Below are 25,000 nucleotides of genomic sequence, written 5' to 3'. Positions count from 1 at the left end.
TAGAAACCAATGGATTTCTTGCTTCTGCTACAAATTTCCCTAACTGTAAGTCTTCCAACCTTCTAAATATTCCTTTATATGTGGTTCAGAGTTCTGGCACCATCCCCTGAACCTGCTTGGTCCGGTATTCTGTGTTGTTGCTGACAGAACTCTTCACTGCACTTCCACCTGATCCGCCATCTTGTTTGTTCTCCTTCATTCTATCTTCTTTTGATGCTTTTTACATCATTCAGTATTTTGTCCATAGAATTCTTAAGTATTGCAAGTTGAGGCTTGAATTTTTTTCTTGAATGCTGAGCATTTTCTTCCCTTTTGGTTTTCTAACTCCAGGTCTTTGCACAGTGCATTATAATACTTTACTTTGTATTATAATACAAAACATACAATTTTTATATTATAACAAACTCAAGTACTATAATAAAAATTATAATACTAGCTGCCCTTTGAAATTTTCTGTTCAGCTATTTTACCTCCTCATTTCTCCATTTGCTGTAGCATCTCTATTCTGGAGAGAAAGTTTCATAGTCTCTCTGACATCCATTTTGGTCTTTTCTTTCTTTCTTGTCTTCTTACTGATTGATGCTTGGCTTTCAAGTTTTTTGATGTTTTTGATGTTGTCCCACCATTCATCTGGTCTTTAGTTATTATTATCTAATGTATCAAATCTGTTTTTGTAATGTTCTCCAAATTCATGATCATATTTTAGCTCCTGTGGATTTGTCTTACTTTTCTTCAGCTTCAACCTGAACTTGCATATGAGCAATTGATGATTCGTTCCACAGTCTGCCTCTTGCTTTTTGTTGTTGTTGTTGTTATTATTGTTCATTGAGTGTTAGCTTACATGGGAGAACAATAGCTTTACATCCATCCTATTGTATTTCATTTCATTGCAATGACTACAATCCCCTCCATTCATTATCATTCAACAGCATTTGCTTCCATTTCCTTTGTTTTTGTTTTTGGATGTACTCCGAAGCACTGAGGAATATATAACCATTCAAACTACCAAAGGGCATATCCTGCAAGCCCAACCCCCAGTTGCCAACACACAGCCCCTCTCCCTCCTTGAGTCTCGAGTCCCCAGTCACTCCATCTCTCCATGTCATCATCTCTGCCTCCATCTCTGGCATCACTGCTTCACTGGATACGGTCCCACACTCCGCTCTTCTCCTTTGATGGTCCCAGGGTATTCTGCTCCTGGACTGCAAGATCAACCATTCCCCTCCTCTTGTTACAAAATGTCTATCTTCACATTTGCAACCATCGCAATCAGTCCTAACACCTATTATTCACTACTGAACCATAAGAGTCTTATCCCCATCTCCCTTCATCAACTGTGTCCAGACAGGCTGGAAATCACTCAGGGGAGATTCTACCTTCCCCCACACCCTCTTATACTAAGCTCTTTCCTGAAAATTTGTAAACCAGTCACTTCATGCATTTGTAACCCCCCCGCCCCCATTTTGGGTAGCCAATGTCTAAGTTGCCCATCCCTGTCAACCCTGTGTACCAAGGGGAAGGGAATGATCCTTGCTGTAAAAATTCGTTCCCTCTTTTTTTTTTTTTTTCTTAAAATGTTTTATTGTGAATTATGTGATAGTTTATAAGGGTGTTCCCTCTTTTAAGCTACTACATCCATAAGTATAGGTCAACTTCATCAAATTGTAGTGGATTGCACTTTTTTTTTTTTTAACCTCTTCTTTCCTCCTCTAGTCAAGTTCTGATCATCCAGCCATTGAAGCTAGATCAAATGGGTACTGTTTGCAAGTGTGGGTGTTCTTGTGCATCTCCTCTCACTTCATATCAGCTGAATGCTTCACTCTCTGCTGTAGTCCTCTGTGGCTATGTCCCTGTCCATGGGCTCAGGAGTCCCCAGGTCTTGCATACTGCTAGCCAACCAGGTCTTACTCCCAGTTGACAGGTGTCTATTAAACGTGGTCAGACTCAGCTTCATTGCTGTTTTCCCCCAGCTTCCCCTTTTCTCTAGACCAATGTGGTCACCAACCCTCTGGCCTTTTTTAACTGATGATATTGAGCTTTTCCACTGTCTCTCCCACAGATATAGTCAGTTTGATGTCTGTATTCCGTCTGGTGAAGTCCATGTGTATAGTCGTATTTTATGTTGTTTAAAAGTATTTGCAATGAATGCGTCATTGGTCTTAAAAAATTCTATCATGTGATCCCCAACATCATTTCTATCACCAAGTCCACATTTTTTTGACTGCTGTGACCCTTCTTCTTTGTTTCCAACCTTTGCATTCCAAGTGTCAGTAATTATCAATACATCTTGATTGCATGTTTGATCAATTTCAGCCTGTAGAAGCTGGTAGACTTCTTCAATTCCATCATCACTGGCTTTAGTGTTTGGTGTGTAAATTTGAATAATAGTTGTATTAACTGGTCTTCCTTATAGGCATATGGATATTAGCTTATCACAGACAGCATTAAATTTCAAGTTAGATCTTGAAATGTTCTTTTTGAAGAAGAATGTTACACCATTCCTCTTCAATTTATTGTTCTTAGAATAATAAACCATGTGATTGCCAGACACAGAATGACCAATAGCAGTCCATTTCAGTTTACTAATGCGTAGGATTTTGGTCTTTATGCATTGCATTTGATTTTGTATTACTCCAATTTTCCAGTATTTGTACTTCATATATTTTACATTCTGATTATTAAAGGATGTTTTTACAGCTGTTCTCCTCATTTTGAGTTATGCTCCATCACAAATGAAGGTCTCAAAAGCTTTACTCCATTCCTTTCATCGCAGTTAAGTGTACTTTGAGTAGGCAGCTCTTGGGCAGTCGTATTTTGAGTGCCTTCCAACCTGAAGGGGCTCATCTTCTGGCACTGTATCTGACAGTGTTCTGATGCTCCTCATCCTGTTTTCATCTGGCACTATATTTGACAATGTTCCACTGCTATTCATATGGTTTTCAGTGTCTAAACATTCAGCCTTGGATGTGGCGCTGTAAGATAAACACTAGGCCAGAAGACTGGTTTGAACCTCAAAGTCAGAGGTTCGAATCAGCTAGCCAGTCTTCAAAACTCTGTACAGGGTCACTATGAATTGGATCAACTCAGCAGTAGTTAACAACAACAACAACAAATAAACAAAATCTGTAGAATCAGATTGTCAGGTCTTCGTCTTGCAGAGCAGTTTGGGGAATTTGAACTTAACCACTGTGACACCAGGACTCCTTGATGAGAACATGTTTGTTTTTAAGTGCCATCAAGTCATTTTGGACTCGTACTGACGGGAATATTTGTTGCTGTTCAATCTTGTTTCCTTATACACTCCTGTTACAGTACATTTGACTTCCAATTCCAGTTTTTTCTGTGCATTATCTCCACCTCCTCTCTAGGGATTTTAACAGGGGGCAGTGCTTTAACTCATCTTCATATAGTGCCTCATGGGTCGGAACCGACTCGACGGCACTTAACAACAACATCAACAAGGTAAAAATAGTGATGGCTTTCATTGGTGTGCTTTTCTGCTCCATGCACCATTCTATAGGATTTTCATACGTTCACACAGAGCTTCCAAACAACCTTGCAAAATTGGTGTCATCTGTTCCATTTCATAGAATAGGAAATGGAAGCCCTGGGGAATAGAGCATCAAGCCCTCAATCAGAGCATGAAGCTTGTCAATGCCAGGATCACACTTCAACCTCAGGTCTCCCTGTATGCAAAATATGACCTTTCCAATGTATTATGGCGTAAATGACTTGATATATATGTTCCTCCTGCAGAAAATGTCATACATAAAATAGGCAATTGTTTTTTGTATCTTCTCTTTTTATGATTTCTCTAAATGTCTATATTGTTGTTAAATGCCGCCTAGTAGATTCTGACTCATAGTGACCTTGTTTAGGTTTCTGAGGAGTGACTAATGGGTTTGAACCACCAACCTTGTGGTTACCAATCCAGTATTTATCCTACAGCGCCACACCAGGGAAATGTATTTGCTGTGTGCATGCTGTAATACATACACCTAGAGACTAGTGACTGATTGACACTGTCTCTTTTAGAAAATTGAGCACCAGATTTGGTTAGTCATCCCTGACCCACTTTACAATTTAGCTGAAGGGACAAATAATTTTTGTGACATAAATGAAGTTTTTTTCCCCAGTAGGCAAGTAGCATTTTTATAGTCACCTAAAGCCCCAGATTTGCTTGACATTTCCATCTGACTTTAGTAGCTCATCATTGATTCACGGTATTTCATTTTATTCTAAAGTGAAGAAGATACTGGTCTTCATGCATCAATTCATGGAAATGTAATAGCAAAAGTCTTGTCTATTCCCTTGGTGATTTTAAAGTGGGTTGAATAGCTATTAAAAGTAGCTGGAAGTCTTAAATAGTGTTTTATTTTCAGCATAAAGCCATTTCTCATACATTAATAATACCACTTATGATTTCCAGATGTTTTTCCTTTTTCTTTTCATTTAATGATAATATATTTGCTAAAATAAGTTCCTGGCTACTCTCAAAGAAAGCACTCCTGTTTATAATTTCTTGAGAGGGAAAATGATAATGGTTATGTTTAAAAATGCCAAGAGAGCAAGGTAAAGAAATTTATTTTGATGCTTTAAATTAAAAAACAACAACAACATAAAATTGCTTAATATCACCTTTGGGGGCAGGGTTCTCCCATCTCCCAGATGGTCCAGCCTGAGGAAGGCGCAGCCAATGAGCAAAGCCTGTTGTAGCTGAATATTTAATATTCAGAGTATATGAATAATATAAAAACAAGTGACAGTTTTGTATTTGTAAGATATAAATTATACATTACTGAATTGCCAGCTCTTGGCTTTTTACTTGAGAGAAAAAAAAAATCAAAAACAATCATGATCCCTGAGTAATTCTGGCTCATTTCCAGAGTTCATACTTCTTACTGCTAGCTGTGATTAGACGCCAAAGCCCTCTCCTGTTTGAATTTGCGCAACAATGTTTTAATACCCAGAGCTCCTCCATAGTCAGCTCTTCCTACACTCTGCAAGAAAACAGTCACGGAAAACCTGGGAATGTGCAGCTAGCCCGGCTGAATTGATCTAAGCCTGCAGGACTGGCAGGAGAGCAAAGGTGGTGAGCCCGCACACACCAACTATGCTCTTGGTGTTGCAGGACTGTTTACCTAAGGGGCAAAGAAGTCTGCGTGCAAAAGACACCATGTTGCTACTGCAGCCTTGGCAACAGTAGTATCCGTTTTTGTTACTGTTTACAGCTTGAAGAGACATACTCCTTTAAGGAAACACAAACTCCTTTCCCTCGTTCCTTGTCCCAATCAGTACTAATCAAGACTGTCAGCTGGCCGCAGTTATCTGGAAGAGCAGCCCCAGAGGAAGTCATCTTGTCTTTCTCAGAGAAGAAAAGTTCAAAGAGAGCAGATGGATGGTTGCTTTTTGCATGCAAGTGGCCAGCTAGGATCCGGGGGGCATAGAGCCATGATTTTGCTTTCTGTGCTGAATGCATCGGCAGCTGTGGATTGGGAGCTTTCAGCAAGAAGTGGAATTAGTGCAGACATATTTAGGTTTTGGTGAACAGTAAGGATTTGGGGATGTTGTGCTGTCATTGCAGACCTCCACAATGAAGATTCAGGAGCATCCCAGCTTACCTGACACCAAACTGCCTCCGAATCAAGATGCCGAAGACCAGCAGGAGAGCTTTGTCTCCGAAGTGCCCCAGTTGGACCTGACTGTTTTGTGTGATGAGAAGAGCTGGGAAGGTAGGGTCATCTGATATTTGGATGGTTTAATATTGCAAAAGCATCGATAAGTGATTGTACAGGAAAGGCATGTGGGGGTGTGTGCACATGAGTGAGAGTGAACACTATATGCGCACAGAAGTAACCACATTTCTAAATAACTGAAAATCTTATAACTGATACAGGACTGTGTAATGTAAAATGTCAGCAAGCATAATTGCAATGTTAGGGAGAAAAAATGCTTGTCTGGTATCAAAGTGTCACCTTGCAGTCCTTTTTTTGTTGTTGTTAACTTACCAGGAGTGTGTGTTTGTGTGTGTTTCCCCACTAATAATAGGAGATCTGATAAATGTACTACGCTACTAACCAAAAGGTTGATGGTTCAAACCCCCAGCCACTCCACCGGAGAGAAACCCCATAAAAATTTTACAGCCTTATAAACCCTGTAGGGCAGTTCTATTCTGTCTGACAGGGTCGCTGTGAGTCAAAATGAACTTGATGTTTGTAGGTTTGGATTGTGATTTTTTTATTTTTTTTATTACTGAGCACAGTAATAAGAAACCAGTATGAATTTAGGATTTCCTCTTTCAGTATAACTAAAACTATTCCACTATTACATGGTAAATATCAACCTCCTTCATTAAATCCCTGTCCAATTTTTCAAGAAAGATGTTTTGATTTGTTTCTGTGTTTGTTTTCGTGGGTGGGTATTTTTTAAAATCCAATTGAGCAAACACTAGAGATTTGCTTTTATCTAAGAGAACCTGGAATTAAAATCAGAAATCTGTACAGTGCTTTAGATTGTTTTCTCTAGAGATTTTTGGTGAAAGCGTTGTAAATTTATTTCTGAGGGAGAAGAAGATAACCTTGTCTTGGCAAAAACCTGTTATGTCAGGAAAGATATCAAGTAGTTGTCAACCTACATGTCTTTTTATTATACTTGTGTCTACATCCAAACATACATTGATACATTATCCAAAATCAGTGTCAGTCTGCCTTTCCAGAATACCATACAGTGTGTGTGTGTGTGTCTATGTGTGTGTGACACATAGTGTGTTTGAAGGCTACAAAGGGAGAAATTGTGTTCCTGAATTCTGTATATCAGCATGATTTAGCACAATGACTTAAAAGAATCACAACTATGAAACACAGTCCTTATCAGCATCTGGATTTTCCTTGTCTTCTATCCCTCCTCTTTACAACAACAGAAGAAGAAAAAAAGAAAAACAGAATGTGGTGGTTGTTAATGATATAAAATGAAGAACCACAAGGGGAAATAGAGTAACTGCATTGTGTACCTCACATCCAGGGCTTTAGTGAAGTGAGAACATTTTTCATTCTTGTTTTCCTTTCTTGCAATTTAAGAAATATGTCGAAGTTCCTTCCATATAATTAGGCAATCCGTTTGAAATTTGATCAGATCTTCCCTTCGCACAATCCACTGAGCAGAAAAAAAAGTAGGGTTTTTGTTGTTTGCTTATAATGTGAGTAATCTTTGCTGAGGCGTCTTTTATGCTCTTAATTTGTTTTGTGTACTCTGAAATAATCACATGTGTTATATCAGTCATTTAAACCATGCATCTAAAAAACAAAAAACAAAACAGGTTATCCCTGTTAGCCAGCTAATAAGACAAAATCAGTAGCCAAAATAAATGCTATAATTGGGTTTCAAGACTATGAAGTTATTGTGTGCTCATGTAATTAGCAGCCCAGCGCCTAACCCACAGCACTACCAAGGCTCCAGCTAACATAAAGATCCACATAAAAATCAAGATTTTCTTAGTCAGAATCCAAATTACCCACATGATCTTGATTTTTTCAATCAAAGAGTCTCTGAAATGAGCTCAGGTTGATTATTTTTATTTTGGCTTATCATAAATCTAAAATCTCTCCCAGAATGCTTTAGGAGGCTAACTCTCGTATAAGCTGAAGATTATTTCTAGAGCAGGAAAGCCACTTTACAGTCTCCATAAAACTATTTTATTACTTAATGTAAAGATGTTCTCCTAGACAAATAATGATATCAAGGAAACAACAATTTTAGGTTGTCTTAGGAAAGTAGATGGGAAAAAAAAATTCTTGGGGTGGGGGAAGCACCCATTGCATTTCAATAGCTTTGAAAATGATTATTTTTAAATGCATTTTAAAAAGTAACTTATAAAGTAGCTTGCTTTGACTTTTTTGGTTTGGGGGGTTGTTTGTTTTTGTGGGTTTTTTTTTGTTTTGTTTTGTTTTTTTGCCAGCTACTGCATTTGTCATTGAACTGTGTATCTAAAAAAATCTACATGTATGATGCCTTTCAAAATCTGTTTTGATCATTTGGTTACTGCTTCTACTAGCTATTTATTATATATTTATTTTCACTTTTTCCAAGGTATATTTTTAAAGTAGGAGAGCTTTAAGTATATAAAGGGTGTTTTTGTTGTTGTTTTTGACATAAAGAGGAGTTAAATGAAAGTAGTAAGTACTATCACTTAAAAAAATTTATTTATTTATTTTTTAATAGCTTCAGTAAGAAACAGACAAAATGGTGACTTTTCAGTAAGGAATAAACTGCACTGATTTAAGCTGTGTATGTGAACCAAATGCAGCAAGATACACAGATGGAAGTCGTTGTTACTAAAACCCATATGAGTCATTATCCATCCATCATCACTAGAGTCTAAGCTACCATGTGGTTTCTGTCTTCTCTGGAGTTGGATATTTGTTCCCCAGCCCCACCCCATAGTTCATTCTGTCTCATTGATGTGGGCCTTTGACATTGACTTAATAGGCTTCACAGAGATGTAGAAGGAATAGAAGACAGTTAAGTAGGAGAATGAATTAGATCTTCCCTTTGCACTCAAACCTCAGGGTCAGCAGTTTGAAACTACCAGCTGTTTTGCAGGAAAAAGATGAGGCTTTCTGCTCCCGTAAAGATTTACAGCCTCGGAAACCCTGTACAGGGTCGCTAAGAGTCAGAACCGACTCCACGGCACAATAACAACAACAACAAAGGGGTCCTGGTATGGCACTGTGAGTTAATGTGCTGGACTGCAAAGTCAGTTTGAACTAGAAGGTCAGAGGTTCAAGCTCACCAGCCGCTCCTCAGAAATCCTATAAAGGATCACTATGCATCAGAACCTACTCAACAGCACTTAACAACGGCAGCAGCCAAAGGGATATTATGATTAGATAAGATCTTCAGCCCGATCTAGTTCTACACATTTATTAATGACTTAAATGAAGATATTGAAGGACTGCTTATTAAATTTGCGCAAAGGTGCAAAGCAGATATATGAAATGTAAGAGTTTGATTCTTGGTTGATTAATAAAGCTGGCTGCTAACTCTGTTTGCTTGCGTGACTACTTGAATAACTTACTAGGTCTACATTGTTTTGAGGTTAAAGGAGCACTAAGGTTCCCCTGTTTTTCTCCCTCAGTAAAGACCCTTCCCCCTGAGACTTAAACATCTTTCTGTATCGATGCACAAATATCTCCTACTTCTCCTGAACGGCGTCCTTGAAAGATGGTTATGACATCATGCCAAGTAGTAATGGCTCTAAATAGTATGTAGTTGGAAATGAAATGTGGAAAACTTCAGCTCTGTGAATTTTGTGCAGATTCCTTAGAAATCAATCATCTGAGTAGCCAATTTTCGTTTCTATAGTAAATGGACACAGCCAGCTAAGTACAGAACAGCTAAGTCCCAGTGACCACATTAGCATTGCTCAGTTACACTCCCCTTTCCTATAGTGAATTTCCTTTATCTCCGCATGTACTCTAGTGTGTGAACTGGCACTCACCCAAGACCTGTTCTTTATTACTTAGGTAGCAAACATACCGTTTTTATCTGTTGTTCCTCACTTGCTGTGATGTCAGATGGCCTGGGTGGATCAATTGTTAATAGGAAGTATTGCCATGCACACGAGTTATTAGTGATAAGACACATGGCTGAAGTCAAAATTGCTGTACCCGTGGAATTCTAGTCTAGGGATGAAAACCCATTTATTTTGTGTGGTGCTTTCAAATGAAAATACATTTTGGAACTTCAAGTTTCTCTTTTCCTTTTGATTAAATTTCTTGCAATAGCAATTGTCTATTGCATTGCTCTAGAATTACTGGTTACAATAGAAAAGATTTCCCAAACCAGCCATTGGGAATGGGTAGTGGATACACTAAATGCCATGAATTCACAAACTGGCTCTCTTTGCAGGTAATGCACTTGGACATACTGGCATGTGTCATATTGTCTGTTTTTATTTTTTGTTCTTTCTTGTTTTTCTAGTTGAGTGCCAAAACATGAGATAGCCTTATATTATGAGATCATTTCAAACTACAACTGGCAGTGAGTTTATTGATTGTTCAGTAATATTGAACAACAGGTTACATACAATTTTACAACTCCTCAGGATAGCCTTCAGTGATAGACTGTATAGAATAGGAGGAAAGACAGAAAAAGGAAAAATCATATAAGCATGTCATGTTGAAGAGGAGAGAGACTTTTCCTATCTGTTCTATGTATAGATTCCTTTTCATTTTGCTTATATTGAAGTCCTTGATGGTTTCACATTGCTCATTTTAAAATATGCTTCAAGAGAAAACATCATGTATTATCTAGAAAGCATTCAGCTCTGCACTGCATACATCTCACTGGTGATACTAGAACACAACACATTTGGGTTTTCCTGTCAATGAAGTAAGTGCTCGTTCAAGAAAATACAAAGTATAGTTATGTTAACAGTGTGGAAAACCTACAGATGCTCTCAAGTTAGCCACAAAGCACCACACCACCGTAATTCAGTGATTAGTATTGATTAGTATTTTACAGCTAATTGCAATCTTTGCTTAGTGGGCGTAGGCACACACAAAACTGTTTTTGCAACATTTTTCTGTACACACACCACATGGTTGAGAACTTGAATCAGAAATTAGTTGGGTCATTTTAAAAAGAGATTCTTTTAAATTCAGGCAAATTTAGAAGTTTCAAGATTAAAGTAACATCTTTTTAAACGAGGTTTTGATGAGCAGAAATGTCAAACTAGCCAGCATACCCAGTATGCCAATATCAACATCAGATTTTGTTTTCCTGGTGCCCTCTGTCCCCAGTAAACTTTCTTGCCCTTCCCCCTGGTGGTTTTGAGTCTTTGCCATTCTGTTCAAGCCATCTTAATTCCTTTCCTGTCCTGGCTAGATTGGCATTAGTCCTATAGAAAATATTTATTAAGACTCATATCATGAGACAGGAGGTACAATGTTGTCAGTTTTTGCATTGCACCTTCTGAAATTTAACACTAATCTTTTTTTTTTTTTTTAAATCTCTAGGGATTACTTTGTACTCACTCTCCCTTCACCTCTCAAACCATTTTTAACTCCTCTTTGTTTGCAGTTCTGAGTTGCTCATGTCTGAACCCTGCTACTTAGGAGGAGCAGGCCAACAGTGTTAGTACAAATGATGAAACCGCTCTTGTTTATCTCCAGTTTTGGCTAAATACTAATATATCTACCAACACATTCCCTTGTCACTTTTTGAGTCTCGATTTATAAAAATTTGTTTTTTTGCACTGCTTTCAGCTTTCTAAATATTTATATCATCGTCTTTGTTCCCAGAGGACTTGGTTGTCTTTCAAATTTAAAAATCTGTGGCCCTCATTCCACATAAGTTTGATCTTTTTAACTGTAAGTACTTATTTTTCCAACTACACCATTGTTTTTGTTAAGGGCCATCGAATGGGTTCTGACTCATAGCAACCCTATATAAGGTTTCTGAGGAGTGGCTGGTGAATTTGAACTGCCGATCTTGCGATTCAAACTGACTTTATAGTTGAGTGCTTATCCTGCAGCCCCACACCAGGACTGTCAACACATTCATTTGTCAATTTTAAGTGTCAATTTATAAGAATATGGTTTTTGCACTGCTTTCAGTTTTATAAATATTTATGTCATCCTCTTTGTTCCCAGATAAGCTTGGCTTTCTTTAAGATTTAAAAATCTGTGGGCCTCACACTACATGAGTTTGATCTTTTTAACTGTAAGTGCTGATTTCTCCCACTACGCTGTGGGCATCTTCAAAACAGTTCTTACAGGCATTGGTTTTGCAGCACTTAGAACATTGAATTGAAGCATTGACAAGAAATCTGGAGACTTCATTTCCAGTCCCAGCTGTTGTCATTGATTAGGTATTTAGTCTTAGACAAATCTCTGCACTGTGGGGGTTTTATTGTCCTTATCAATAATCTGCTGGATTATCTGGGAACAAAAGTGTTCAGTGGTTCTCAGACCTGTTTGCATATTAAAGTCTCCTGGGCAGCTTTTTTAAATGTGTGTTTATATGTGTGTCTTTTGTATATCTGTGTCCTTACCTAAATATCCTGTTTGATTGGGTGGGCTGAGTAGCTGTGTATTTGTAGTTATTTAAGTCCTCCTGCATGATTCTTATGCAGCCAGGGCTGAAAATCAGACATTTGATGAGCTATCAAGATTCGCTTGCTCTAAATGGTCTGCATTGTAATATGGTCTTTTATATAAAAATGTGAGTAAGCACTGAAGATAATTTTGTAAAATTATAAATAGCTTGATGGCTGAAGGAACAACAGTTCTATGATTCAAACTAGAAGTTCCAGAATTGAAGATCATGACTAAACTGTCCACCCACTGCCACTGAATCCACCCCAACTCAGCGAATAGGGTTTCCAAGACTAAATCAGAGCACACAGTGTCATCTTTCTCCCATGTAGTGGCTAGTGGGTTTGAACCCCTAACCTTGTGGTTAGCCCAATGCTTCACACATAGCTCCACCAGGGATTATTTTGCTCAGTTTCCACCCTGGTGTAAATCATGGCAATGCAAGTGAATTTGAAGTATAGCATTTATTTTATGCTGAAGGAATTACGAATGATATCCCCTGTATCATTTGAGATCTAGCATTAAATTCTTTTTATTAGAAAAGGAATATATTGAAATGGGTCTTATAGTAAATTCAAATAAATATTACCCTTGTTGTTGCTGTTAAGTGCCGTTGAGTTGGTTCTGACCCATAGTGACCCTGTATACGTTTTCCAAGGAGTGGCTGTTGGGTTTGAGCCACCAACCTTGCGGTTCAAACTGACCTTGCAGTCCAGTGCATCACCCTACAGTGCCACATCAGGACTCCATAATATTACCCTGTTGTTGTAGTTAAGTGCTGTCGAGTCACTTCTGACTAATAACGACCCTGTATAGGGTTAATGCGCCAGAATGCAAAGTCATTTGAACTGCAAGGTCAGTGGTCAAAGCTCACCAGCTTGTCCTTGGAATCCCTATACAGGGCTGCTATGGGTTGGAATTGACTCGACAGCACTTAACAATAACAATAGGGTTTCCGAGGAACAGCCGGTGGGTTTCAACTGCCAACATGTGATTCACACTCCAGTGCTGATCCATAGCACCACACCAGAAGTCCAAATAGCCTATTCTCCTCTAAAATAACACATCAGGATTTTGTACTGAGTATGTTTTATTATTTAAAGATTATCTAAAACAATTTGTAATGTAAGCCTTGTATTTTTTTTTTTTCATTTTCCTGACTAATTTATAGACTCATATTATTTTGACTATAGCTCTGAGCAAATTCTCCTTATGAGTGCAAAGTGTGCATCGTAAATGTGCTAATCCCAAGGTACTAAGCAGAAGCTCCCAGAACAGCTCACAGAATGATCTAAGCAGACACTGTAAACTCCCAAAGAAACAGGCACTCACAAGGTTAATACCATTTCAACACAGGATGTGTAGCAGTAATGGTATATATATCTCCTTCCTTAACTCATTTTAAGGAGCTCTGGTAGCATAGTGGTTACAAATTGGGCTGCAAACTGCAAGGTCAGCAGTTCAAAACTACTAGCTGCTCCATGGGAGAAAGATGAGGTTTTTGCTCCCATAAAGATTTACAGCCTCGGAAACCCTGTGCAGGGTTGCTATGGGTCAGAACTGACTCAATAAACTTAACAACAACCACCTCACTTTACTTTTCTTTCCAGTATTGGCCCCCATGAAAAAAATATTTTCCCACCCTGCTTGGGGAGTCAGAAGCAAGTCTTTTAGCTTTTCTCCTATGAGGCTGTTCCTCAGGGCAGCCCTCACAACTTCTCTCCTGAAGCAAGTGAGTATGAGGAGAGATAGATAGATGAAGACTGTCAGATATACTGGTGATTTGGGTCAGAGCACAGTGTTCCTGGCCTGGACCAGAAATCTAAAATGAAGAATCATTCAGAAAACTTTCAGAAAACTTGGGAAACAATTGGGTTCTAATGAACAATTTTCACCTGTAAGCTGTTCTTGTTTTCTAGAGCCTGTCCCTACTTTCTCGGCTTGGCAGCGGGAGAACAGCAACTCTGAGGAAGCCCACCTCTCCCCGCAGGCGGGGCGCCTGATTAGTCAGCTCCTGGAGGAAGACAGCGACCCCATGCTCTCTCCACGGTTCTATGCTTATGGCCAGAGTAGGCAATACCTGGATGACACAGAAGTGCCTCCTTCTCCCCCCAATTCTCATTCTTTCATGAGGTACGTTTCTTTATGTTTCCAAGAAAGCATCACCATACCATATTAGAAAGAATAGGAATGGTGCCATAACTTGTAATTTTGGTAAAAATTAAGATGACAATCTCTGGAGGAACGTTCTCCATCCTAGTTCACAGGTTGTGTTGAACTGTACCTAACAGAAACATCACACATAATTTCCTCTTTCTAAGGCTCTCTCAGAGTTAACTTTTGGACCTCATTTCAGAATGACATATCATACCTTTGCTAGTTGTAATTGTGAGCAACAGAAAGCTAGTTTTGTTTAATAGGTGGGAAATGCAGAGTTCAAAGTCAAATAACTAATTCTAAATTTGAAAATTACAATTTCACAAATTAGTGGTCAACTTTCTCCTATTTAAGAGGATGGAGACAATTCTAATGCCTCTCTCCCCTACTACATGGCATACCATATCCTCCACCAACGTACAAAGTCTATTTCAGGTGGCAGTCACTGCTTGTAGGGAAATTGACTCGAATCACACCCCTCACAGGCAAAGGAGCTCCTCTCTGGGTTCCTACAACGATGAGCAAGAGGACCTGACACCTGCCCAGCTCACACGGAGGATTCAGAGCCTGAAAAAGAAGATCCGAAAGTTTGAAGATCGATTTGAAGAAGAGAGGAAGTACAGAGTAAGTCCCTTCTCCACAGGGTTCTCTCATCCCTTCCCACTCCTGACACACGGGTATGTCAACAATACAGAGAAGTTAGAAAGGTCACCAGGGTAAGGCAGATCACTAGGGAATTTCAAAACAAAAAGCCCATAAAAACTGGGGAGTAAACAGTGATAAATCCTAATAAATAAATCAGCGTGTTTCTTCTGTGAGTTAATCCTCACAGATAAATTAAGACTTTGAGTTTATGTTTTGTAAATTTTTCAGTGAGCAGGAATGGGAAATTTTGTTGGATAAAGTCTTGTTGGGTTAAAACTTAGTTCAAGATTATCTTCTAAAATTTCAATAGTACTGACTTCATTCTACCCCCAGCTCTATCCTTCATATTCCTTGGGAGAATGGCAAAAAGACCAGTGTGATTGCAGTGTAAAATATATCCCTCTGCTTTCTACTCAGTTGGCCTTTTAAGTTCAACAAACTGAGAAAGTTGCTGGTCGTAAAACCCAGCATTTTGTATCTTAGCCATTCTTTAAAAGCTAACTGGCTATAAAGTGGTATTTGGTATTTGTTACTTGCCATCCACTGTGGGCTAATGCATCAGACTGTAAAGTCATTTGAACTGCAAGGTCAGTGGTTCAAACTCATCAGCTGCTCCTTGGAAACCCTATACAGGTTCGCTATGGGTTGGAATTGACTTGATGGTACTTAAGAACAATGTCCAGTCGATAATGTTGACTCATGGTGGCCCATGTGTGCCCGGTTGGGCTGGTCCATGAGGTTTTCAAGGTTCTGAGCTTTCAGAAGCAAATCACCAGGTCTTAACACTGGGTGGGTTCAAACCACCAACTTTTCAATTAGTAGTCAAGTGCTTACCTGTTTTCACCACCCTAGGATTAGAATTACACTTAGGAAATTGTAAAACAAACAAAAAAAAATGTTAAAAGACTAAACTTTTTCTTTCTGTTTAAAATGAAGATGATAATTAAACATTTCTCTTCCTACCCCAGTTCACACACATTTACTCTAGACTTGCTTTTCGCAGCCTTCCCACAGTGACAAAGCAGCCAATACTGAGGTTCTGCGATGGACAAATGACCTTGCCAAATTCCGGAAACAGCTTAAAGGTAGGTGAAGTTCTGGGCCTGTGACACGGTTTCTACACAGTAAGTCAGGTGCAGAATCCATCATGTCACCTTATTTGAAGTACCGCTGCTAAGCTATTCCAGAAAAGACAGGCTCCACCCCAGTGCTCTCAGCTAGTCAGAATGGCCACCTCTTCCCTCATGCTTTCCCCTATTCTTAGTCACAAGATAACCAGGATCAAGTAAGATGCAAATTCTGTAGCATCTCTCTCCCACTGCTGGTCAAGTCACATCTGACTCATAGGTATCTGACCTTACAAGACAGAGCAGAACTGCTCCATGTGCTTTCTGAGATTATAAATCTCTAGGGGAGCTGACTGCCCCATTTCTCTCTTGTGGGAGAGGTGGTGGGTTCTAACTACTGACCTTTCAATTATGCATAAGCCACCGTACCACCAGGGCTCCTTGCAGCATGTTTACCATTTCCTCAAATCATTAACATAATAATGCAGGTTTCAAATCACCACTTACTAAATGCCCATTTAATGCAAGGCTCCATTCACTTGGTGTTAGAAGAGAAAAGACATGGAGACACATTGTTGTTGTTGCTGTTGTTGTTAAGTGCCACAGAGTGGATTTCAACCCATAGCGACCCTGTATAGGGTTTCCTAAGAGCAGCTGGTGAGCTTCAGCCACCAACCTTGCGGTTCAAATGGCTTTGCAGTCTGGCGCGTTAACCCACAGCGCCACGCCAGGACTCCAGATAGATGAGGGGCCTCCAAAAAGTTCATGGAATTAAAAGAGAATGGAATTTTCTAAAAACTGTTTGAAGCCCCCCTCATATAGAGAAAATCTGAAAATAGTTTAGTCCGTGTCCCTCAAAGAAGTTGCTATTGTTCAGGGGATAGAGTGATAGAAACAATTACATAGAATCCAAAGCAAAAATCATTTGAAGATAATTTCATACAGGGAAAGTTGGCCAAAACTGAGCATTTGATTCCTAAATGCTTTTTAAGACTTAAGGGAACAAGCATAGGAACACATCTGCAGTATTCTGAGAACAGCAAACAGATTAATGTGAGTAATAATAGATGCTAAAATAAGGAAAGCTTTCTCAAGTGTTGTTGTTGTTAGTGGCCATCGAGTCCTTACCGAGTCATAGCACCTTATGCACAGCAGAATGAAACACTGCCCGATCCTGGGCCAACCTCACTATTGTTGCCACGCTTGAGTCCATTGATGCTGCCACTTGGCCAGGCCATCTCATTATTCTCTGACCCTCCACCTTAACAAACATGATGTCCTTCTCCAGCGACTGGCCCCTTCTGACAATAGGTCTGAAGTATGAGAGATGAAGTTTGGGCATCTCAAGTGTTAGGGATAGGGAAACACAAAGAAGATACTGCCATTGCTCAGGTTTTACACAGTGACCAAGGGATTTCTACTGATGTTGTAATAATTGAATGCTCTCTGGAAAAAAAGATGAGTAAGGCTAAGCAGTTATTGACACCACAGAAAAACAATTGGGTTCAGTAGACAATTCTCATATACCTCTCTACCCTCAAATCTTTTCAACTAGAGTCAAAACTTAAGATATCTGAAGAGGACCTGACCCCCAGGATGCGGCAGCGGAGTAATACGCTCCCTAAGAGTTTTGGCTCCCAACTTGAGAAAGAAGATGAGAAGAAGCAAGAACTGATAGATAAAGCTATCAAGCCTAGTGTTGAAATCACCCTGGAATCCATCCAGAGGAAGCTCCAGGAGAAGCGGGCAGAAACCAGCCGTCCAGATGACATTAAGGTGCGATGAGTCTATGAAGAACCTGAGCGGACTGCTGACCCTAAACCAACACTGTTAGACACTTAGGCCATGTCCCATGAATCCCAAAGGGAAGGGTAATGCACTGATGTCACTGAAGCTTCCCACCCCTTAAACCCAATACTTTTAGATGTCTAGAGAAGTAGATTAAATAACTTTTGTTTGCCTTTTGACTGTGGGTACTTTGGTTTTTGACTACAAGTTTAAAGCAGAAAACTCTATGTATTGCAGAATGGACTTGTTTAGTTGAATAGATGTTTTAGTGAGTCTCTGAGGTAGGGTTATAGACAAACCTTTGGGGCTGAATAATTTCACACAGTAGTCATGGCCTAGGCCATTAACTTAAGCCTCAGGTGCCTTGTAGCCTTGCTTTTCTCAGTTCTGGACTCGCCTTTACTGCTGTGAGGGGGATATCAGCAGCCGATGCTGACTCTGCTGGGCTATCCATATTGTGAGCCAGAGGCACTCATACAAGCTTCAAAAAGTTCATGGGAAACTTCCATTATCTTTGAATTTCATTTTTCCAAAACTTTTTGATGCTCCCTTATAATAACTAATTTCTCTATTAGCTTTGGATTTAGGTGGAGAGAGCTGTGACTATGAGAATTTTTTTGTTTTTTAACATTTTTTAAAGACACTTTTTTAACGAAATAGCAATGCTGGAATATTAACAAGTGTTTTCCTCTCTTTCCTTTTGGTGTCCTGGCATTTACACAGGATATGACCAAAGACCAGATTGCTAACGAGAAAGTGGCCCTGCAAAAAGCACTGTTATATTATGAAAGTATCCACGGACGGCCGGTACGTGAATGCACTGGATTTTCTGATTGGGGTAAATTTTCTGGCTCTAGAACTGGATCTTCTAAGTTCAGTATCTTACAAATGGAGTTCCCTGATAGGTCCTGGTATAGTACTGCGGGTTAATACTGGACTGCAAGGTTGGTTTGATCTGCAATGTCGGCAGTTCAGGCTCACCAGCTACTCCTCAGAAACCCTATACAGGGTCAGTATGAATCAGAACCAACTTGATGGCACTTAACAACATATATACATACATACATACATAATACATATATATATATATCATATATACATACATACACACATACATATCATATGTATGGTAATCTGAGTACACGTCTGTATTCTAAAAATAGATATTTATTGTTTGTTGTCGTTGTTAAGTGCTGTCGAGTCTGTTCCAACTCAAACGACCCTGTCTAGGGTTTCCAAGGAGTAGCTGGTGAGCTTGAACTGCCAACCTTGCAGTTCAAACCAACCTTGCAGTCCAGAGCATTAACCTTATATATATATATATATAGTAGTGTTTTAGGGAAGATTTGCTCAGCAAAATAAATTCCCAGTCAACAATTCTTACAATGTCATTCTGTTACAGTCCCAACAATGAATCTGCACTCTCACCCTTTCCACCCCACCTGCCCCATTTCCATCTTTCCTGGTTCCCTGTCCCTTCTTGTCTTTTCATCTTTGCTTTTGGGCAAATATTGACCATTTGCTTTCATATAGTTGATTGTTTAAAGGAGTGCATTCCTCAGGAATGTTGTTTATTCTCTAGGCCAATTGATTATTTGGCTGAAAGGTGACCTCTGGGAGTAACTTCAGTTCTAAATTAAAAGAGTAGCTTAGGGTGATTGTCTTAGGGGTTCCCCTAGTCTCCATCAGTCTACTCAGTTTGGTCTATTTTATGAATGTGAAGTTTTTATGTTTTTCTTCCTCTAACCACGATCTTCTATTGTATACTTGGTCAGTAATGGTAGTCAGGTACCCTCTAGTTCTTTGGGTCTCAGCTTAGAGGAAGCTATGGTTTGCATCAGCCGTTAGTCCTGTGGACTAATTTGTAATTTATTCCTTGAGTCTGTCATTTCTCTCACACTCCTTTGCTCCAGATAGGAAGAGACCAACAGCTGTATCTTAGATGTCAACTTATAAGCTTTTAAGACACCAGATGCTAGTCACCAAACTAGGATCTAGAACATTATGTTTATGGACTAAATTATTGTCAGGTTACTTAATTGTCTCAGGACAAGACTATGGTAAGTCAGTACAATTAGGAGTTTGTGTATGTCAAGAAAATATCCATAACTGTGTTCCCATGTGTCTTATTGTATATATAAATCTATATTTATGTCCACAAATAGGAGTACTGGTGTGGTGCCATAGGATAAGCACTGGACTACTAACTACAGGGTCAGCAGTTCAAACCCACCAGCCGCTCTTTGGAAACCCTATACAGGGTCGCTATGAGTTGGAACCCATATGCTGGCACTAAACAACAACAACAACCCACAAATATGCCTATACACTTATGTGCATGTTTGACTTCCCACGTCCATACAGTATACATACCTACCCATGTAACCACTCACATATTTTTTGCTTGTTTTTACTGTTGTTGAAAAATAGTAGGTTAGAGCATTTACTTCAGTTGCCCTTTTCTCTTGGGTCTTCATTTACCTTGATCAAATTGTGCTGACTTCCCCCCATATTGTATATTGTCTTCCTTATCACCAGAATTAACGTGTATAGTATCTAGTAAGTGATCTCTCTCTATCTCCCTTGCATCTCTGAGAACCATAAAGAATTGTTGCTTTCTATGTGATACCTACTCTTGACTTCATAAAATGGTATTATGGAATAGCCATCTGTTAGTGTTTAACTTACTTAATATCCTCCAGATTCATCCATGTTACAAGATGTTTTCATCTTTTGTTCTTTTCATCTTCATTGTTCTTTATAGTTTCATAAAATTCCATTCTGTAAATGTGCAGTTTGTTTATCCATTTCATCCATTGATGAACACTTAGGTTGTTTCCATCTTCTTGCTATCATGCATAATGGTGAAATGAACATGCATGTGCATATGTTTGTGTCTCTGCTCTTATAGCTCCAGGATATATACCTAGGAGTGGAATTACTGGATCTTAAACTAAAACAAAAAAAAAGAAAAATCATGGCCACCGAGTTGATTCTAACTTGTAGCAATCTTATAGGACAGAGTAGAACTGCTCTATGTGGTTTCTGAAACTGTAAATTTTTACAGGAGCAGAACATTTCACTTTTTTCTTATGCTGGTTGGTTTGAACAGCCAGCCTTGAAGTTAACAGTGCAATATTTAATCCATTGTGCCACCAGGTTTCCTAAATGGAGCATAGAGTATTTCTATGTCTAGCTTTTTAAAGAAGCGTTATACAGTTTTCGATAGTGATTGATCCATTTTACAATACCATCAGCAGTGTGTAAGACTTACAATCTCTCTCAGAGTTTTATATATATCTTCCTATAAAATTCTAAAAGAAGACAGTTTCCACCCAAGAATTGTATATCCAGCAGGATTGTTCCTCAAATCTGGCAGTGAAATTGAGATGTTTCTGGATAAACAGAAAATAGGGGAATTTGTGAAAAGCAGATCAACCTTACAAAGACTGCTAAGGAGCGTTCTTTGAACAGAACTGACAACAGAGATCACCCACCTGAGATGAACATACATGACACTATCTCCCAGAACTCAACCCAGATATAAGAAGTACCCAAAGTAAAACAAATCTACAAGACAGAAAATAGGGAACTAGAGTTATCAGTTTGCAACAAAAATAACCATACAGTAAAAAAGAGGAATAGTGTAGTTATTGAACTTCCAAATGAAGAGGAAATCAATTAAATTTAAATAAATAAAAATAAGCTTCACTGTAACCCTAAAGCTCACCCAATCCCGACTCCTAGCTCTAGCCCAGCTTCTACCCCTGCCCTCAGTCCTTAACACTACATGAAACCCTCGACCTACCCATAGTTCTAACCCTAACTGTAACTCTACTCCTACGTCTGCTTATACAAAAAAAAGTCCCAGTCTCCCCACAATCTTGCCAGTATTTGTTGTTTTTCTGATCAGTGCTAGTTTTTCAGCAGGGGGATGGTATCTCCTTGTTGTTTTGATTTGTAACTAATGGCTAAGGATCACAAGCGTCTCTTATGTGTTTGTTAGCCCCCTGAATATCCTCTTTGGTGAAGGTGCCCATGTTCATTGCCCATGTTTTGATTGAATTGTTTATCATTTTGAGGTTGAGTTGCTGAAGCTTCCTATATATTTTAGAGATTAGACCTTTGATCAAATGTGTCATTACCAACATTTTTTCCCTAGCCTATTGCTTCTCTTTTGACTCTTTGGGTAAAGTCTTCTAATGAGCATAGGTATTTAATTTTTAAGAGGTACCTCTTCCTGTTGTTTGTGTATTTTTACTTGTGTTTGGAAGTGCGTTTATGCCAAAATATGAGGACCCTTAGCTTTATCCCTGTGTTATCTTCCAGGAAGATTATAGTTTTAACATTTAGCTCTTTGATCTAATTTGAGCTGGTTTTTGTGTGTTGTATGGATCCTGTTTCATTTTTCTGCAAATGGGTATCCGGTTTGGCCAGCAGCCTTTGTTAAACAGTCTGTCTCTTCTGTATTGAATGAATTTTGACCTTTGTTAAAGGTAGATTACTGTTTATTTTCATCTTAACTAAGCTTTCTGAAATCTTAGCTACTAGGTAGTAGATGTTAAAATTAATTGTGTTCCAAAGAAAATTAGTTGGTAACTGAACTTTAGTCACTAGTGTCCTATTTCCAAGAGAGAAAAGGTGAAGGGGGTGGGGTATGGGTCTATGCACAGAGTGAGTCTGTAGACCCATTTCTCTCCCATCACTTGTCACTCAGCTGCTCTGGGCTTTAGTTTTCCTATGTAGAAAATGAATTTGGCAGAATTAGAATGATGGCAACCAATATTTGTTCATAAAGAACTTCCAGTTGCCACTGAAAGCTAAAATAGTAAAGAATCCAAAATATAGCTTTGTTTTTCATAACAACAGGAAGCATTTGAGATAGTGTGTTATTCAATGGGTGTTTATTGAATGTTGATTTGTTAGCTGTAGGGGATGCTGTACAAAGGCCTTTGCTCCTCTTCCTGGAGGAACTTGTAATCGGATATTCTTCTTGCTGGTTTGTCTTAGTAGCCTCCTGTACAGAAATGTTTTCCAAAACCCACGAAAACAAGGTCTTAGGAGCCAGTTTAAGGAGGCTTGAGGTTTAGGTTTATAGCTGGCTTTTTATATAGAGCCAAAAAGCCATATTTGAATCTCTTACAGAATATAGTCTTTTCATCAAGAATACACTAGTAACTAAAGAAGCTTCTGGAATAAATTCTAGAAGACGGAGATCCTGAGTTTTGCTCGCCTCATCGTGACCCTAACCCTCCATTGCATTTTGGTTCTGCATTTGTCAGCTTTAAATTATTTAAAAAAAAACAAAAAAAAAAGTTGGGAGCAGATAATGATTGATTTTGCTGGCTTGTTCCTGAAAGTGGAAAAATACTGACACTCTGGGATAATGTTCTTGCTTCAGCCAAGTTTTGTTTTTGATGTTGTAAAGGCATTGAACCAAATAGTAAATGCACTAGAGCTCAAATATATTGTGAAACTTTGTCCTTGTCTATCAGTACAGGCAGTTCCCAGGTTACAAATAAGACCCGCTCCTGTGTCTTTAAGAATTTGTAGCTAAATTGTAACAGGTGCAAAAGGTTCTTATTTAGTCTTAGTTTAGGGCAAGGAAAGGTGTAAAACTGTCTTAGTTATTTAAATGTTGCATGTGCAGCAAGTGAGGTGATTATGAGGCAGAATTTGCTGCAAATAGTTGTTGGTTCTGAATGCTGGTGTGTCCGTTCAAACCCACCGTCCACTCCTCAGAAATGCTATGCAGGTTTGCTATGAGTAGGAACTGACTTGATGGCACTTAACAACAAAAATAGCAGTGGCTGGTTCAGTTGTTTCTGGGTAAGGATAAATTTGCATAATATTAAAAGGCAAGTATGAATTGTCTGCAAGTAAATTTGACTTACATACTTGGAACTGTCCATATTCAGAACTTGCAGAGGTAGAACAGCGCTCCTTTCAACAGGGTCAAACACCTTCCTCACTGTAGGCTCAAGCCTCAAACTAGAGATCTCCTCATGATCCCAAGGCAGACCTCAGTAGGTAGAGGTAGTAAGAGTTACTTGTTTTCCGTCTTTAAATTTCTTTTTCATTGTGTGGATCCCGGTTATGAAGGACTTCCTTGCCCACAGCCTTTAGTTTACTTTTGTTGTTGTTAAGTGTCTTCAGGTTGGTTCCAACTCGTACAAACCCTGTATAGGGTTTCCGAGGAATAGCTGGCAGGTTTGAACAGCTGGCTGTGTAGTTAGCAGTCCATTGCTTGTCCTATAGCGCCACACCATGTGAGAAAAGCTCACAGCTACCTTTGACGTGAATTTAGCCTGGCTGCCTGTATGGCCCAGTATCTGAACTGGGTACAGATACTCTCATTCTACCTGGACTGTGCAATGTGCAGACACCATGACCCTCACAATAGGCAGACCGAGATTCACAACCCAGTCCTAGTGAGACAAGCTATTTGATTGGGGTTACCTTGGTAACTCAGACAGGCCTTGGATTCTCAGTGTTTTCTCTGTATTACAGATGCCTGCTGTAGGATGTCATGGATATTAAATGATGTTAGATACACACATTTCATTTTTGACAACTTCCTATTTTCCTAAAGTCATACTTTGTGCATTCTATATTCCAGTTATTTATGGACATTTACAGCTCTTTCTTTTCATTTTGAGTCATCCCACATCAGCAAATGAAGGTCCTGAAAGCTTTACTCCATCCGAGTCATTAAGAGTAACTCTATTTGCAGGAGGCAGATCTTCCCCAGTCGTATTTTGAGCACCTTTCAACCTGAGGGGCTCATCTTCCAACACTATATCAGACAGTATTCCACTGCTATTCAGAAGGTTTTCAGTGGCCAGTTTCTTTAGAAGTAGAATGCCAGATCCTTCTTCCTAGTCTGTCTTAGTCTGGTAGTTTCACTGAAATCTGTCCACCATGGATAGTCCTAACAACAACAACATGTACAACATATATAAAAAATGTTGTTAGGTGCTATTAGGTTGCTTATGAGTCACAGCAACCCTATACATGCAACAGAATGAAACACTTTCCAGTTTTCCCTACAGTTGCTTTGCTTAAGCCATTTTTGTAGTGACTATGTCGTTCCATCCTATTAAGGGTCTATTTTTCACTGACCTCTAATATACCAAGCAAAATGTCCTTCTCTAGGGACTGGTCCCTCCTGACAATGTGCCTAAGTTAATAATTCAAAGTCTCATTATCCTTGCTTCTAAGGAGGAGCTCTGGTAGCGTAGTGGTTAC

The 25,000-nt window shown here is 39.1% G+C and overlaps 1 protein-coding gene across 1 annotated transcript in view; it reads left to right on the top strand.

Annotated features, from left to right (window-relative positions):
- The window catches only part of FAM13A (family with sequence similarity 13, member A), a 460,082-nt gene that overhangs the window by 403,302 nt on the left and 31,780 nt on the right, over positions 1–25,000 (top strand). The window contains exons 16-21 of the mRNA XM_006867777.1: positions 5,585–5,732; positions 14,015–14,228; positions 14,738–14,876; positions 15,901–15,982; positions 17,520–17,740; positions 18,476–18,559. Coding sequence (XP_006867839.1) covers positions 5,585–5,732; positions 14,015–14,228; positions 14,738–14,876; positions 15,901–15,982; positions 17,520–17,740; positions 18,476–18,559 — 888 coding nt within the window. The remainder of the gene's footprint in view (positions 1–5,584; positions 5,733–14,014; positions 14,229–14,737; positions 14,877–15,900; positions 15,983–17,519; positions 17,741–18,475; positions 18,560–25,000) is intronic.

The sequence above is a fragment of the Chrysochloris asiatica genome, unplaced genomic scaffold (genome assembly GCF_000296735.1).
Source record: "Chrysochloris asiatica unplaced genomic scaffold, ChrAsi1.0 scaffold00109, whole genome shotgun sequence".
NCBI lineage: Eukaryota > Metazoa > Chordata > Mammalia > Afrosoricida > Chrysochloridae > Chrysochloris > Chrysochloris asiatica.
The sequence above is the reverse complement of the archived record's forward strand: the minus strand, read 5'-3'. Positions and strand labels throughout refer to the sequence as shown.